Source organism: Periplaneta americana, chromosome 15 (genome assembly GCF_040183065.1).
Source record: "Periplaneta americana isolate PAMFEO1 chromosome 15, P.americana_PAMFEO1_priV1, whole genome shotgun sequence".
In the NCBI taxonomy this organism is placed as follows: domain Eukaryota; kingdom Metazoa; phylum Arthropoda; class Insecta; order Blattodea; family Blattidae; genus Periplaneta; species Periplaneta americana.
In genome coordinates this window covers 30,941,714-30,959,502 of record NC_091131.1, presented here as the reverse complement: position 1 = coordinate 30,959,502, position 17,789 = coordinate 30,941,714, and the positions used below count along the sequence as shown (strand labels likewise).

Sequence of the window (17,789 nt, the reverse complement as noted above, 5' to 3'; positions counted from 1 at the left end):
CAAGTAGACCCCATGTTATCTTCATATGCTAAATATATATATACAAACGAAGAATGCGTTTTACTTAAGAATGTGAGTATAAAATTGGCGAGATCAAAATTGAATGTGCAGTCATAAAGAACAACGAACTGGAATGAAATAAGACATTGTGAAAGGATCTTCTTAATTTTATGAACATGATATACAGTACATAGTATGCGTGCAGCCTCCCGACAGGAGCAGCTGGGCGTGGATAAAAACATTGTCAGTCAACATCAAGGAATTTAAACCAAGAGGAAGGAGGTAAGTTTCTATTTAAAAGATCTGCACCAGTTTCTTTTAAAATCCTTGTTTCACTTGTATAGTATTATGTTAACAAATATTTTAAGAGTAATGTGCAGTAAGAACCATTGTGATTGTGCTGTAAATCTGTTAATAAATATATGTTACATTAAGTGATAGAAATTCTCCTGGTACCAAAGTGGCAAATGAACTCTTTGAACAGTAAAATGATAAAAAAAAATACACATATTTAGAGTAGATTGTAGAATGATGTAATAATACAAACATAATACAACCTTAGAATTTCAGAACTACCGGCATGGCGTTTCTTTTAATTAGCAGTTTCGAAGAAAATAAGTTATTACGCCCGCGCGTAATTATTTATTAATTGAAAGTAAAGTTCTGTGAGATAGTAGTGGTACAAACCCATACATGCCATGATATCTTTTTCTTTAATAATACTAACACTTTAATTCGATTAAATAATGCTATTACGTTATTTTCATCATCGACGTCATTATTACAGTGCAGTAATAATAATAATAATAATAATGCAAGTCGGTCATAATGTAAAAGTGAACAAATATGATGATCTACCTCTCTAATTTCATAAAATTTATATTTTTGCTTAGATTATATAATTAATAATAATATAATAATAATAATAATAATAATAATATTATTATTATTATTATTATTATTATAAACTGCTTATATTAGTTAAAGTCATATTTCAGTTAAGAATAGAGTGATAAATTGTTACTTGCAAAGTTTTCTTAGATGTCACATATGCATGATATTGTGATAAGATAATGGAATGTGAAACACACGTAGGAGACAAATACTGTATAATTTAAAAGCAATTTGCCTAGTGATTGCGTTGTCATGTGTATTCATAGGTACTGTAATTAATATCAAACTACACACACGGAGCAATATGTAATTATACGAAATACCTATACAACTAACTGAACTCTCGGTCAATATGATACGATTTTAATGAGGAGTGTATCGACAGAAACATTATTAAAATATGAAGATATATGAATATACATTTTTAGTCGGTTATTTAACAACGCTGTATCAATTACGTAGTTATTTAGCTCCGGCGAAATTGGTGATAGTGAAGATGGTATTTGGCGAGATGAAGCAAAGAATTTCGCTTACGATTACTGATATTTTCCTTACAATTGAAGAAAATTTCGGTAAAAATCTAACTGGGTAATTAGTTCAAGCGGGAATCGAACGCACGCCCAAGCACAGCTCCTCTTATGTAATAAAGAAAATTTTCCAACTAACTCAGCCATACATAGTATAAATACCCGCAGAAGGAATGATTTTCATACGCCATCATCAAATTTATCATGCTTTCAAAGGGGAGTACGTTACATGGCGATAAAAATGTTCAATAGTCTTCCTGAAGACATTAAGAATCATAGCCAAAACCCTGCATTATTTAAGGTAAAACTAAAAAATTACTTAATATCTCACACTTTCTATTCTGTAGATGAATTCTTGACATTTCACAGTACTGTGTAAATATTATAATACTATTAAATGGTAAACATATTACATTGTAAAAATATTATTGTTATTAAGGTATTAATTCTGTACATATTTCATATTTGCATTTTATTGATAAACGTAAGAATTGGACATGTTCTTTATTCTATGCTTTAAAGCAAATGTAAGAATATTATGGAACGAATCTATCTATCTATCTATCTATCTGTCTGTCTGTCTGTCTGTCTGTCTGTCTGTCTGTCTGCCTGCCTGCCTGCCTACCTACCTACCTACCTACCTACCTACCTACCTATCTACCTACCTACCTACCTACCTACCTATCTATCTATCTATCTATCTATCTATCTATCTATCTATCTATCTATCTATCCTGATCAGCAGGCAAATACGACTACCTACACCTGTGGCAATTGGCCTATACATTTTTTGCAGAAAAAATTTGATAGAAAATTACTTAGGTCTATTGTCAGGGGCTTTAATAGACATGAGTTGGACCGTGATGCATATGGTAATATAATACAATATTCAGATCAAATAAACTTCTTTGACATTAAATTTAAAAGTCAGATGAAAGAGAAAGACAAGAAGAATGAGGATAACTAGACGACAAAATATTTTCATTCATATTAAATTTCGTTCCAGTTTTGTGTTAGTAATTTAAATATATATAAAAAGCAGAGTTAGCTTTTTCAATTGTATTGTATTGTATTTATTTACTCCCTGTATAATCTATTACAATTTTAGGTTCGTCATTATAATAGAGTGATAGGCTATGAGTCCACACCTGTGGAGTAACGGCTAGTATGTCTGGCCGCGAAACCAGGTGGCCCGGGTTCGATTTCTGATCGGGGCAAGTTAGGTCCCCTACTTTTTCTAGTGTTTATAAATGATCTTGCCCCCTAATAAAAGATGTAGGTCATCCCATATTATTTGCAGATGACACAAATATAGTAATTACAGCCAATAACTCCAACACATTCCAATCTTCAACAGAGGAAATTCTCTTCAAAATATGTGACTGGTTCTCAGTCAATAAATTGATATTAAATTGTAACAAAACTAACATAATTCAATTTAAATCCTGTGCAAATTCAACCTCGCAAATTTTTAGCGCAATAATTAACAACAGATCCCTATTAGAAACAACGACAACCAAATTTCTTGGCTTAAAAATCGATAATGTGTTAAATTGGAAAAATCATATTAAAGAAATTACCCTCAAACTAAATTCAGCTTGTTTTGTTATTAGAACTATGCAAAAGATACTAAATATCAATACCTTAAAAACAATATACTTTGCATACGGTACTTCCACTCGGTAATGAGTTTTGGAATAGTATTCTGGGGAAATTCCACAGATAGTAACAGTATATTTTTATTACAAAAAAGAGTAATTAGAATAATAGTAGGTGCCAAATCTAGGGAATCTTGTAGGACTATTTTAAAAAAAACTACAAATAATGCCCATGGCTTGTCAGTATATCTTTTCATTAATAGTCTTCCTCTTATGTAATCGTGAAAACTTTGTAACTAATTCAACAGTTCATAGCATAAATACACGTCAAAAAAATGACTCTCATACTCCATCGGCAAGTCTATCGTGCTATCAAAAAGGAGTGCGTTATATGGCAGTAAAAATTTTTAATAGCCTTCCTATCGATATAAAAAATTAAACTCAAAACATAAGATTATTTAGGGCCAGATTAAAGAAGTACCTAATTTCTCACGCCTTCTATTCTGTAAGTGAATTCATGATATTCAATAACACTTCATGAAATTGATACTAAAACTATGTGTTGTACTAGAAGACTATATTGTAAATCTCGTCTGTATATATATTTCACCTAGACTGTGACTATAAATTAAGACTTTATAATAGTATTAAGTTTTTTGACTTGTTCCATATTCTAGCTGTAAAACAATGTATGAATACCATGGGAATGTTAATAAATACAATACAATACAATACCTGGTTGAGGTTTTTTCCGGGGTTTTCCCTCAACCAAATATGAGCAAATGCTGGGTAACTTTCGGTGCTGGACCCCGGACTCATTTCACCGGCATTATCACCTTCATCTCATTCAGACACTAAATAACCTAAGCCGTTGATAAAGCGTCGTAAAATAACCTAATAAAATAAAAAAAATAGGCTATGAATTGAGTTAAGTCCAGGTTAAGACGCAGTGTTTATGTTCTGGTGTTAGTCCAAAGAAAGGCCAAAATATCTCAATGATATTTTATTATCTCAAGAAGAATGGAAGCGATATGAATATATATTTTAGATAGGTACCGATACGTAAGTCTTAATGTGAAGAAAATATAAACCATTAAGCCAGAGTCTGTCTAACATATTTTAGTCACAGATCTTCATAGTAAAAGAATGTAGCCCTTTCACTTGTAGGGTACAGAGTTAGAGCCCCATGCTTTCTTGACCTTGGCACTAAAATGTAGTAGAATGAAATAGTGTGATTGGCACCACGCTCGAAACGGCTTTTACTCCCGGGAAAGACTCGGTACTCAATTTGATAGGAGGCTGAATGAACCTTGGTGCCGTTTTGGGAGTTGGGCAACGAGAAAATCCCGTCACCATCCGGGATCTGATCCCCGGCCTTCCAGTCTGTAGCAAGCTGCTCTATCGAATGAGCAACCAAGCTGCCTTTTATAGTATAACCCCGAAATAAAGAGGATGGAGTCGTTTCGGATAACATTTTTTTCCAAGAGTACAGGTTTGGGTATTGAAAGGAAGACACTACAATAGTAAACTGTATGACAATGTAAAACAAACGCATGCACTTTACTGTAATAAATGTACAGTAGGTAGGCTACTCTGCTCAACATACGTTTTGTTGACATCGTAAAGCATACATTTTGGTGAAATAATTCAACACAATATGCCCTAACTTCCACATCATCACAAAAGTGAATAGTACAGTACACGCAGAATCAGTTGTCACCTCTCATTCAGCGTTACAACTGGTTATACAATTCTTTGGGTGGCTTGGAGTTCTCCTGTTTACGGTACCCATACCGTATCCAAGGTAAGCATCTATATCATTCGTCACGATATCCATATCATTACCGCTTTCATAGCATTCTCTGATTAGCTGTAAGCACAAAGGAGGTGGTTTGAGCATGAATGAAGTTGCCTGCTCGGAACCTGAATACACAGCAAATATTCTTGTTAGTATAGTCAGTCAGGATTAAGAATACGCTTAGCTGGGGGAATAGTAGAATAAACTAGGGATAGTTTCCGTGTTGTAATACCCCGGTATCTAACCTAATCTAATCTTAGAGTAGGAGGTAGGTGAGATAAAAGGTAGGTAAATAAAGAATAACTTTCATTTGACAGGTTCAACTAATATCCATTGACCCCTACTGAATACAAAACAAGTGTACTGAGTGTTTGGAAAGCAGATTCTTCTACCTATTGCATTCCTGAAAGGGCATTCATCCTTATTTGTAGTCTTGCTGTGGGATGAGAACAATACTGTAGCTGTCTCATTGCCATGCATTGAAAGACCTTCAGAACATTGACTCAGTTATATTTTTAAAAAGTATTTTCTTTTTTAAGAAATAAGTGCATGTTATAGCCCAAAAAATACGGCCCTGGTATCTACTGTATTTTTATTCCACCGTTTCTATCAAGCGAGGTTTTACTGCATGGAATATTAGTTTATTTTAAGTGATGAATTTCAAGAATCTTACTGAATGAAGACTGAAATAAATCGTGTCCACAAATATTTAGATAAATTACTCCAGTAAAGAGGCCTTAAAATGGTATGTTTACGAAAAATGATCATTTATGGATATTTTATAAAAGTTTTAAACTCGTATGTATAAGAATAATAATGAGTAATTACTGTTTGAAAAAAACTAAGGAATATAATTTATGGTGTTCACTTTCATGTGTTAATATTGAACTAAGTTTATAAATACTTAGGCCGTGTATCAAAGCTACATTTTCACCTAAAGTGAACTAGATTGTTGACTAAATAGCCGGATGTGACATCAGAAGTTACGATCCAAAGCTACATAGTGCATAGCAATCAAGTCCGTAGTCGCTAGTAAACGAAAATGCTTGCTTGATTGATGACTTGTTCACTAAACAAACATGGATACCTCATCAACAATTGGGGTTATGATATCTAAAAATGCTTTGGAAGTGAAATAATGAAAAATATCATGTAAATAAAACGTTAACTTCAAATATTTGAATTTTTAATACTTTCTTTACGATGTTTTAAATATCATTGTAATATATTAGGTCCTTATCCTTTCCACAGGACTCGTAATGAAGCAGCATTAGGACATTGCCCTCTTAATTCAGAGCTATCATCAGTGATATGATTTTTTAGAAAAATAGTCTGTGAAGAAGGCCATGATTCAAGCATACATGTCCAGAGCTTCCTAGTGTATAGTTTACAAGTCACCTAGTTGCTAGTCACTAGTGTGTAGTATGGACTTGAGCTTTGAGACACGGCCTTAGTTGACTAATTTCAGCTTAGGAGCCATTTTCAGAACTAGTCTCATCTACATCCTCGAAAGTAATTTTGAATGTAGTTCAGGGTAATTATAATTAAATTTGCTTCCTATATAATTTTTTGACGTGAAATGTCTATATTCGATCTGCAAGGAGAAAAAAATTGTAACGTTTTGACATGAAAGGTTTACTCTGACGTCACTCGTGTTACCGTACCATGTACACGGAAGTGTAAGATAAAGTTCGTACCTGGTGGTTTTCCACACGGTCCTCTCCCTCATGTGGTACCGTACCTATTAGCGCAGTCTAGTATATACAGTCACGAAGCTCAATACGTAGTAAATATGCATCCATAGATAGTTGCTAACAACTAGGATCGCTAATATCGCCTCATTACAGACAATGCGAAATAGTGCAGGCACAGTCTATTGTTCCTAGCACCCTCACAACTCAAGCTTCGTGACTGTATATACTAGACTGTGCTATTAGGTTACATTCATTTTCGGCTTTTACTCTTGAAAATTCTCTTAAATTCTTTTGATGGAATGGTGAAAAATGAAGTGATACAAGTGGCCAACAGACTTGAAGCTTACATAGATTTTTCCTCAAAATCCCAAATTCCCCTGCAAGAACACGCAATCGCGTACCATATTTGTAAGTATTTTTCCTCCCATTTCCGCTTCTTTCATTGCGTCAATCCACACAGTCTGTTTTGCTCCATTATCTAATTATAGAATATGGAGTAGGCCTACTGTTCTGGCCTGTGGTAGTATTTATTTTAATCTTTAAATCAATACTTACCTAACCTAACAATTACTTACCAAGAATAAAGAGCCACCAGCATAACTCAGTCAGTTGAGGCACTTGCCTGCTGGTCCGTAGTTGCGCTTAGGCGTGGTTTGATTCCCGCTTGGGCTGATTACCTGATTGTGTTTTTTTTTCCCGAGATTTTCCCCAACCGTAAGGCAAATGTCATGTAATCTATGGCGAATCCTTGGTCTCATTTTGCATAATACCTTCTCGCTGTCACCAATCCCATCGACGGTAAATAACCTAGTACTTGATACAGTGTCGTTAAATAATCAACTAAAAATAACAATTAAAAACACTAAATAAATAAATAAATAAAGACGATCCTTGTAATCCAAGAGATTTCATAAATTCCTTGTCACTTTTTATTTTCAGTTTTATTTAAACCTACTGGTTTGCCATATAGGAAGGGAAGGCTGTAGTTAAATACAAAATAATAACAATACCTACTATAATGGAAAGACGTGAATAAAATAAAGTCTGATAAAAATAGACAGACGTGAAAATAAATTAAGTAAATATGTTATATATCATAGTGTTATTTGAGACTTTCACTGCATTCAACACGGTGCATGATTTTTGGGTGTTTGTACCATGACATTGATGCAGAAAGATGCAAAGTTTCGGGATCTATCTGCTTTTGACTGTGTTTTATCTTATAAAATACAGTATATACAATCCACAGAAAGCTGTGTTTACCAACATATTTGTCTCAAAACAACATACAGTGACATTTGTGTTTGTTATAAATATGGCGAGTCCTCGGCATCAACCCCTTTGATTTGATTACCTGGTTGGATTTTTCCGAGGTTTTCCCCAACCAAAAGGTAAATGCCGAGTAATATTTTGGCGAATCCTCGGACCTCACCTCATCTCACTACATCTCGCCAAAATATTGTAAAAAATTGCACAAAATTGTAAAAATTGTAGAAAATTACTAAATTGTAAAACTGTAAAAAATTTGTAAAAATTGTAATTGTAATATTGTAAAATTTTGACTTGTTCCACATCTTAAAGCTTCATTGCTCTGTAAGATCTATGGAATAAAATAAATGAATGAACCAGTTCCCTTCAGCACTCATGTACTGGACAGTCACATAATACATATTATTCTACTATTTTTTTTTTTTTTTTTTTAATTTTCTATGCATAAAAAAGTTTCTGCTTAACTTACTATTTTCAGTAAAGTAAGGAGAAAGCAAACCTTCTACGTCGGTTTTTATTAATAATGTTATTTAAAATCTGTTATAGCAGAAGATTGAAAATGCACGATGATGTAACATGATGCAAGAAGTTGGATTTGAACCTCCATCAAAAGAATGAGTGGAACTCCAACACGATCACGGCCCAAAATAGAAGTTGTTCGTCTACCATCATGTGAACAGGCCAAACTTCGACCTCTGTTGGAAGGAGGAGTACAACTTCAAGCTCAATTTCAACATATGCGTTACGGGGATTATGCAAGTTACAGCAGCTTGGAAGATGGCAGCAAGCAGAGTTTCAGGTATGAAGTAAAACAGAATTAGGCAGCCCAGATGTGATCTCCAGCCAGGTCATGATGGAATTTGTGGTGGACAAGGCAAACTTTGCAGAGGGTTTTTTAGGGTACTAATGTTTTCCTCTATCATTCCATCAATACTCTCATTTCGTCTATCATCTGGACTAGGTAAAATTAGGCTGGGGTAAAGTCTTGGGGATAATACTGGTTTCTGATGTTGGGGCTCCGGGCTGTGGGGTTCATCAGGCTATTCATTCAAGGCTGGAATCTGGCTTTGTCAGAGCGAAGCAGGATGTCCTACTTGTCAGCAATGGATTCACGAATACCACCTAGGCCATCTGTTGAACTGCTGGACAATCATTGCGTATATGGGACACATAATGGGCCAAAGTAAGCCTTTGCTAAGCGAAGTCAAAACAGAAGAATTAAAATGTTCGAAAAGAAATCATGAAACTAAGTAAAAGATTGATATTTTCTTTTAATTTTAGTACATGCATAGCACACAAGGCTACACTGAGTTCGTGTCCCAAAGCTACATTTACAGCTGAAGTGAACTAGACAGGTGACGTCAGAAGTCATGATATAAAGCTACATAGTGCATAGCAATCAAGTCCGTAATAACTAGTAGCAGTAAACGAAAATGCTTGCTTGATTGAGGACTTGTACACTAAACAAACATGGAGACCTCATCGGCCAATGGAGTTACGAAATTTAAAGATGCTTTGGAAGTAAAATGTTTACAATAACACGTTAACTTTGAACATTGACACTGTTAGTATAGGTCTCGCAAGCAGGGAATACTGACGGAAGGAATGCGAATCAAACAATGCGATAAAGAAGAGAGGGCGACAGGAAAGGTCACGAGATAGCTTGAATGATATTCAAGAGTACAGTCAGAAGAGAAATGACATCGATAGAATCAGTCTTGCATTGTGATAGTTTCATTACGACTTTAGTTTGTTCCATTGCATGTGAATACGTGCCTTGTATCGCACGGTATTATTATTTCTTTCGTAAACATATGTTGCGCGTTTAATTAGCTTCGAATTTTTCTCTTGCTACATTCTTTGTTTCCACAGCGATGTCCTCATTTGTTCATCTTCTTGGAAGAGACAGTACTTCTATTGGCTCGCACCTCTCCTCCCTCGGCATGCCTACATACACATGTCAAAACAGATAGCAACGCCACCATTGGTGTTCGGTAATCGTTTCTTGCGCGAGCTATACCAGGCCTTCCATACATTTTTTTTAAATATTATAAAATGTTAGACCCTTTTCTTTTCCACATTCTAACTCGTAATGAAACTGTATTAGGACACTACCTTCTTGATTCAGTGCTATACTTTAATGTCATGATTTTTAGAAATGGCGACTGTTACTATCAATGTAGGTATCACTCTTATTAATGGGGAATTTCTCTAAAAATGACAGTACCGGTACCTATAATTTGCGTAGGTCCTATATTTTTTAGCCCTAATTTAACATAATTTCTGGCCACCGGCATGGCTCAGTTGGTTAAGTTGCCGGTCTGAAGTTGCGCCCAGGTGTGGGTTCAATCCCCGCTTGGGTTGATTACCTGGTTGGGTTTTTTCAGAGCTTTTCCCCAACCATAAAGTGAATGCCAGGTAATCTATGGCGAATCCTCGACCTCTTCTTGCTAAATACCATCTCGCTATCACCAATCTCATCGACGCTAAATAACCTCATAGTTGAAACAGCGCCATTAAATAACCAACTAAAAAAAATATAAAAACATCATTTCTTATTCATGTCAGTGGCTAGTCTTTTAGACGTTTATCTATCCCAGTTAAGCGACCGCCATAAGGGAACTGTTAATGAGCTCATGTGAAAATATGCCCTCAAACTGCGCACAATTAGATCTCCACAGTGAACAGAAAAAAAAGCTGCCCATAGTATCTGTAAGATTGTGAAATTGAAACTAAAAATAAAAGATTATCGAAAAATTGAGTAGCCTTCGATCTTGAGTAGATGGTTCTTGATTCTAGAATGTATAGCTCCTTATGGATGCGTTGGAGGACAAGGGTTGCATAATAAAAAATTATGATTTCAGTGAGTTGCGTCACAACTTCAAGTTTATAAGCTAGGTCTTGTGACAACCTGTAAAGAAGTACTGTACTGGTATTGAAAATCAAGAGCTGAAACAGAATGTCGCAAAGGTCAACTCCTTGGAAGTAGACGACAGTGATCATTGTAATGGCGGTAGCATATTGGAGGTTGTGCTGGATGAACATTTGCTTTCTCATTTCATATTGGAGTGAAAATGGAAAGTTGTAGCCGATTTAAGTGAACACCATATTTTAACATTTTGGTGGCTACTTCATTCACACACAACCCCCAGAATGTCTGGAGGACCACACCTGCTGTTGGTCGACGGGTCCTTTGGACCTAGTTGGGAGATCTTGTTGATCACCAGCTTTCCCTCTTTAAGCCACTGGAGGACGATTTTAGTGCCATAGCAGGTCAGCACTAGGAACAGAAAGTAGAAAGAGGAGGAAGGAAAGTGAAATGAACCCCTAGGCCTCGAATGCTCTAATGCCGTCGGGATCGAAGAAAGTAAGAGTTCAGTCAGAGGACTGGATAGGAAAGGGTAACGAGGGAATTAGTTATTGAATAGAGGAAAATTATACCAAATTTAGTCATTAACTCATCAAGCTGACCAGTGCTAATTGATGAGTAGCCCCTTCCTTTAGTTCAGCTTGTACAATTATGCTTACTAAGAGCTGCACCACGGGAAGGTAGGGATGGGACATTGGGTATTTGTCCAGGTTCGTTCCTTAAAGCCTTCAATGGGAAGGATTAATGGCTCTCCTCCCTGTATCCGACAGATACCCTTTTGCAGCCAATATTGGAGTGCAAGAGGTCAAATGACTTTATTGTCAAACGCCTGGCATTAGGAAACAACAACAACACATTTACTTTCTCGAATCAGAGTTTTAACTTATTCATAAAGTATTGTATTAACTGTATTTCATTAAGCAATTCTCTCTCTCTTTCCATTTGCGAAATTTAAATTTGATTTCTTTATGTTTTTTATTTACATCATCATGTTTTTTCTAGATTCCAGGACCATGATTACATGGGTCGTAAAACTCCATTGGCTACAAAGTCTTTGGACAATATCTTTGCGAAGCAGCTGTCTTCTGGTGCAGAAAGAGGGAGTCCCTTCTTATGGCGAGACGTAACCCGCAGTGAAGAGCAGCTTTACCATACACCGAAATCATTCTCCGGAACAACGTACCTGAGAAACAAAGTTGCCCGCTTCTCAGGAGCCAGGTAACTTGAAAATGTTCTGTTGCTGCTTTATTTCACTTCAGTAGTGATCCATATTAGAATGTAGCAGCTACTTTGTAACTTCTGTTTGCTAAAGCATGTCTATATATGAATTTCTTTTATTTACTCTGTGCATTTAGAATTATCCTTTCGCAGTTTCATTGTACTTTTGACAGGATACTGTTTTGAAATAGACTGGACATCTCTTTCTCTATTATGTTTTAGAAAAAAAGCAATAGATGCATCTTTATGTCATCACTAGTTGTGGGGCTACTAAAAATATATCTTTTTGGAATGTAGCTGTTGCCTATATCCTGACAATAGCAATGCAAGTAATCAAGTAGGCCTACTGGTAGATTATGAATTTCAGAAGGAGAGGGAATTAATAATGCCACTGTTTTCAAGTCATTGCACTTTATAATGGGGCTACTAATGCCACAAAGAAACTATTTCAGAAATAGAGAGTATGCCAAAACACAATTTCTCTAAAGGGATCATTTCTGAATTTTATTCTTTCTACAATAGGAATTTAGAAAAAATATATACGGTACTGGTATATGAAAGTCCTGTTCACATATATAATAGATTGACCATCCTCATGTTAAAAACGGTAACATATGGAAAAGAACAACCACCAGGATTGCCACCGTCAATTGCAAACGACCGCTAGATGGAAGTACAGTTGCTCCACGCATTTCAAATGACAGTTATAACATGACTTCTTATGCAGTAGCTAGATGACAGCATAGTGAAATTGATAAAAGCCGTTGCCATCAAAGCCTATAAGGTTGAGCAATCTGTTATATGTGATCTGAAATGAAAGTAGAGAAAATGTTACCTGGGCGCTGTGATAGTCAGTGATGCAAATTCACAGAAAAGTAAAACTTTCCAGTTCATCTGAAAATGATTATCTAACAATACTAAGTTTATGTTAAGAATTAACCATCATCATCATCATCATCATCATCATCATCATCATCCAGATCAAGCATCAGAGCCACTGGCGTGGCTCAATCGGTTAAGGCGCTTGTCTGCTGATCTGAAGTTGCGCTCGGGCGCGGGTTCGATCCCCACTTGGGCTGATTACCTGGTTGGGTTTTTTCCGAGGTTTTCCCCAACCGTAAGGTGAATGAATGCCTGATAATCTATGGCGAATCCTCGACCTCATCTCGCCAAATACCATCTCGCTATCACCAATCTTATCGACGCTAAATAACCTCGTAGTTGATACAGCGTCGTTAAATAACCAATTAAAAAGAAAGATCAAGCATCAGTTGAAATTATTTATAGTGGTCTCAGGGGATTCATGCTACCATTTCAATAGACACCACAAAGATGATTTTTCTGATACCAGGGTCGCCCAAAGGGAGGATGGACACCACTCGAGTGTGGGGGGATCCCAGACCAATCTTTAGATTTTTTTGGGGAGAGAAAGACAAATATTCACAAAACTCTTTTTTTTTCATGAAAGAAGGATTCTATTAAATCACATATTATTATTATTATTATTATTATTATTATTATTATTATTATTATTATTATTATTATTATTATTATTATTATTAAGGGTGTTTGAGAATAAGGTTCTTAGGAAAATATTCGGGGCTAAGAGGGATGACGTTACAGGAGAATGGAGAAAGTTACACAACGCAGAACTGCATGCATTGTATTCTTCACCTGACATAATTAGGAACATTAAATTCAAACGTTTGAGTTGGGCAGGGTATGTACCACGTATGGATGAATCCAGAAATGCATATAGAATGTTAGTCGGGAGACCGGAGGAAAAAGACCTTTGGGGAGGCCGAGACGTAGATGGGAGGATAATATTAAAATGGATTTGAGGGAGGTCGAATATGATGGTAGAGAGTGGATTAATCTTGCACAGGATGGGGACTGATGGTGGGCTTATGTGAGGGTGGCAATGAACCTGCAGGTTCCTTAAAAGCCATTTGTAAGTAAGTATTATTATTATTATTATTATTATTATTATTATTATTATTATTATTATTATTATTATTATTTTATTTTTTCTTTCATTCGAACACACTATGTAATATTACAGCTTAACAATATGGTACGAAATAGTGTTAGGTCTTCATGCTGATTACGTTATTTACATTAAGAATAGTGAGATAGGCTATTTAGAAAGACTGAAAAAATAATTATGGTTTATTGACAAAATAATAATATGAAATTAATTGCGGTTTCAATGTTTTATTAATATTTAGCATTACCCAGAAAACAGGTAAGAGAATAATTTTCTACGTATACATTGCAATGACATAAGTTAGCGTGACTGAATGTATTACTTATGAGAATGTCATAAATTAAATAGTACTATTTTATCCATCTGGACAAACTCAGGAGTTATTTATCCTTTGTTATTCTCTAATTTTCAACTCATCATATCATGTTGCCTCTGATCGAGGTTCTGGCTGATATGTACATCTATTGTCAGGCAGTACATCTCACTTGACTGTATCTGTCAGAGGAAGAATAATAATTATTGTAGTATGCATCTGAAATCTGATCAGTGTAATATGTAGCTATTCGGCAATGTATGCAATGGAGTGAGAAAGGAACAGGTCACCCTATCCCATTATCTCCTGGATTAGTTGCCTTATAAGTGGTGCCTTCTTGGTATCACTTGTATGGTTCAGATATGTCTTCGGACAGTTGACTAAACAACAACATATCATGTTTCTTGCAATGGAGAATTTTGGGAAGCTGTGTACCAGTATTTCGGTCATATTTTCTGACTTTTTAATTCCTTATCAAATTTAATCAAATTAAAATAGGTATAGCTCGGTAAAACTCTTTATCTCCCCTTATAGTATAAATTTCTTACATTTACAGACACAATAATTTCACTACGCATATACAAGCGTGGACAAATTATTAGACTAAATTAATTACATGTGCAACAAAGCTGTATTTATCGGCAGAAATAATGAACAAAAATGTATTTTGCACAGAAATAATGAACAAAAAATTGAGTCTGGATGTTACTAATATTTTGTGAACCTTCCCTTATTCTTTATTAACACGTTGAGTCCACACCTGTGGAGTAACGGTTAGCACGTCTGGCCGCGAAACCAGGTGGCCCAGGTTCGATTCCCGGTCGGGGCAAGTTACCTGGTTGAGGTTTTTTCTGGGGTTTTCCCTCAACCCAATATGAGCAAATGCTGGGTAACTTCCGGTGCTGGACCCCGGACTCATTTCACCGGCATTATCACCTTCATTTCATTCAGACGCTAAATAACCTAAGATGCTGATAAAGCGTCGTAAAATAACCTACTTAAAAAAACACGTTGATTTTGTCGGAATGCTGGAAACCAAAGGTTGACACTGTCTTTGAATATCAGTATCATTTAGCCAGATATCAGACAGTGCTTAAATGAGTCCGTGTTTTGTTGTAAGCCTCTTTTTTTTCACTTTCTTCTTCAGTATAGATCACAGATTTTGAATTTCGTTCATGTCCGGTCTTCTTGCAGGCCATGGGAGAACAGACTATTGAATATCTTCTGCAGTATAACACCAGTAGTACCAACACAGCCAAACAAAATATATTTAACCATTGGCAAAATATGCCAGAAGATGTAAACAATCATATTTACAACAATAGAGACTCCGTGAATTATATTGATAGTTGATATGACGAATTATATTATATTTCCAAAAAAAAAAGTTTTAGTCTAATAATTTGTCCACGTCTGTACTATAAACAAGTTACAATGCTTTCTTTGTAAATTATAGTTCTCATTTTCTTGGTACGGTATGCTAAAAGAAACATTGTGTTTGTAAAAACAACCTCTTCCATTCCTCTGTCTAACAACAGTGAACAGTACGATATCAGACTATCAGACATCCCTTCAAGGTAACACGGTAATGTTTGCTTAAAAAAACAAAACACGCACGTACGCATGCACACACACACACACACACACACACGTCATTTTATAGTAACTTTGTTCTCGTAGATGTCCGCCAAGTTAGCTCTGTGGTAGCATGTCTGTCTCCAAATTAACTGATCCAGTTTCGATTTCTGGCGAGGTCAGAGATTTTTATGTAAAATTTCTACCTCAGGACTAGGAGAGGTGGTGGTGCACAACTTCTAATCACTAGATTGTGCACCAACATGCAAATCTCTCCGCAGTGCATATGAAGAGAAGGCATATGTCACTACTGATAGTGATTTGTCCATTGGACAGGAACGTTAAGCCTAGTGACCCCCTTGGTGCTATTCGACAGAAGTAGGATATATGCCGGTACCGGGTTTCCCTTTCTCTCTCTTCATCATAATTATCCTCACTATTCCCTACACTACACTTACGCATATACCGTACTCACCCTAGTACATGACACAACTCTCTCCAGATATACATCATGTACAGAGTGGCCCGGTGAAGGAGTGTGCAAATTGAAGATGGGTCACAGTCCTGTCATCTATCTGCAATATGCGGAACCAGAATCACATAAATGAAGTGGGTAGGCATTGGATGCTTTGGATACATACATACATGTTCTCTTATATTGTCAAATCTTTCAGAAAATGTAAAATTTCGCCAGTAAACATAGATTTAGGATATTCTAAACCCATGTCAGCTACAAAGGACATTTTGTCAAGTTATTAAATGAATTAGGCGGCTTTCAGCCTAGTGTTTTTATTTTCTTCATCATTGCATAATGTGCTGTAGGTATTGCAAGAATGCTGTTCAAGAATTGCTTTCTTTGGTTTAAACTATCGAATTTAGAGCATGTATTGGTAGTCTTTCTCACTGTTTTAGGAAATAGTTAATGATTATTTTCTGACACATAATTCAAGTTTAAAGTACGTAATTATGAGAGCGCAAAAGCACTTCCTCTCTTGCTTTTATTGATGCTTTTAGTATGATTTTCATAAGCGATTTGATGTTCTGACAACACCAGGCAGCATTTCCTTTTATTTTTCTTTCATAAAAAGTTACTCTAATCCTTGACTGCAAAATATTTTACCTTAAATATAATTCTAAAGACGGATCAAAGAAGTATGAGGAAATAAATGCAGAGTTTTTAGTATCAGACTTGCTTGCATTCAAAGATTGATGACTAAGTTCTGTAAAAAAATGCTAGGGACAAATTTCTCCATTATGAACCTGATTTAAGACCAATTACAAAAATGTAGTCTTGTTACAAGGTTAGTAGGACGCAGTTCATGTACGATAGTTATTTTATAAGGTTTCAACTTAAAGCATATTGTGTATCTAAGTGTAAAATTTTGGGAAATCCCTAACTTTTGAGCAAGTTGGCATGTTGATTTTTTAGGAGAGTGTTCCAATGTTACAGTCATATAGACATTTAGACATTTAGGCTCGGCAGTCACATATTCACTGGTTGCAGGGAGTATAAAACTCATTGTATTGTCAATACCGGTATTATCTTATCACTAAAACAATTTCAATAAAAAAAATTAATGTAAGTAACAATGTAAGTAGCTGTGCAATGGTTTTAAGTTACTTTTCTGTCATTATTGCCAAAATAGTTGAGTTGTTATCTAAACAACAGGTTGTTATTACTTAAACCCTTATTCCTTATTCATTCTTGATTTACACACTTTCGTATTACTAATGATATTATTAAACTTGTTAATTTAAGAATTTGATAATATCATTAGCTTTATTCTTTCTTTGTTTACTCCTAAACATACTTGTCCTTTGGGTTCTGTTTCCTAAATGAAACATTTGTAATTGTTTCTCATTTTATTCTGTTTTTATTCATATTTATATAATCTTTTTCTACTCAAATTTTATTTTCTACAGTTCCGTTCTCTCTATCTTTTTTTTGATAGCTTTCTTTACTTCCATTCAGAGCTTATAGTTATTGATACAAGCATAGTTGAAGAAGACTTTTACCCCTATCTGTTTCTTATTAGTATCATTTACT

General features: G+C 35.4%; 1 protein-coding gene across 3 annotated transcripts in view; it reads left to right on the top strand.

The window, feature by feature from the left end:
• Positions 1-55: 55 nt before the first annotated feature.
• The window catches only part of LOC138714768 (uncharacterized), a 143,652-nt gene continuing 125,918 nt past the window's right edge, over positions 56-17,789 (top strand). For 2 of the 3 annotated variants that reach the window (XM_069846883.1, XM_069846881.1), the window contains exons 1-3: positions 56-282; positions 8,327-8,579; positions 11,652-11,867. In XM_069846883.1, coding sequence (XP_069702984.1) covers positions 8,395-8,579; positions 11,652-11,867 — 401 coding nt within the window. In that variant the 5' untranslated portion in view covers positions 56-282; positions 8,327-8,394. The remainder of the gene's footprint in view (positions 283-8,326; positions 8,580-11,651; positions 11,868-17,789) is intronic. The other variant, XM_069846882.1, reaches the window with a different exon arrangement.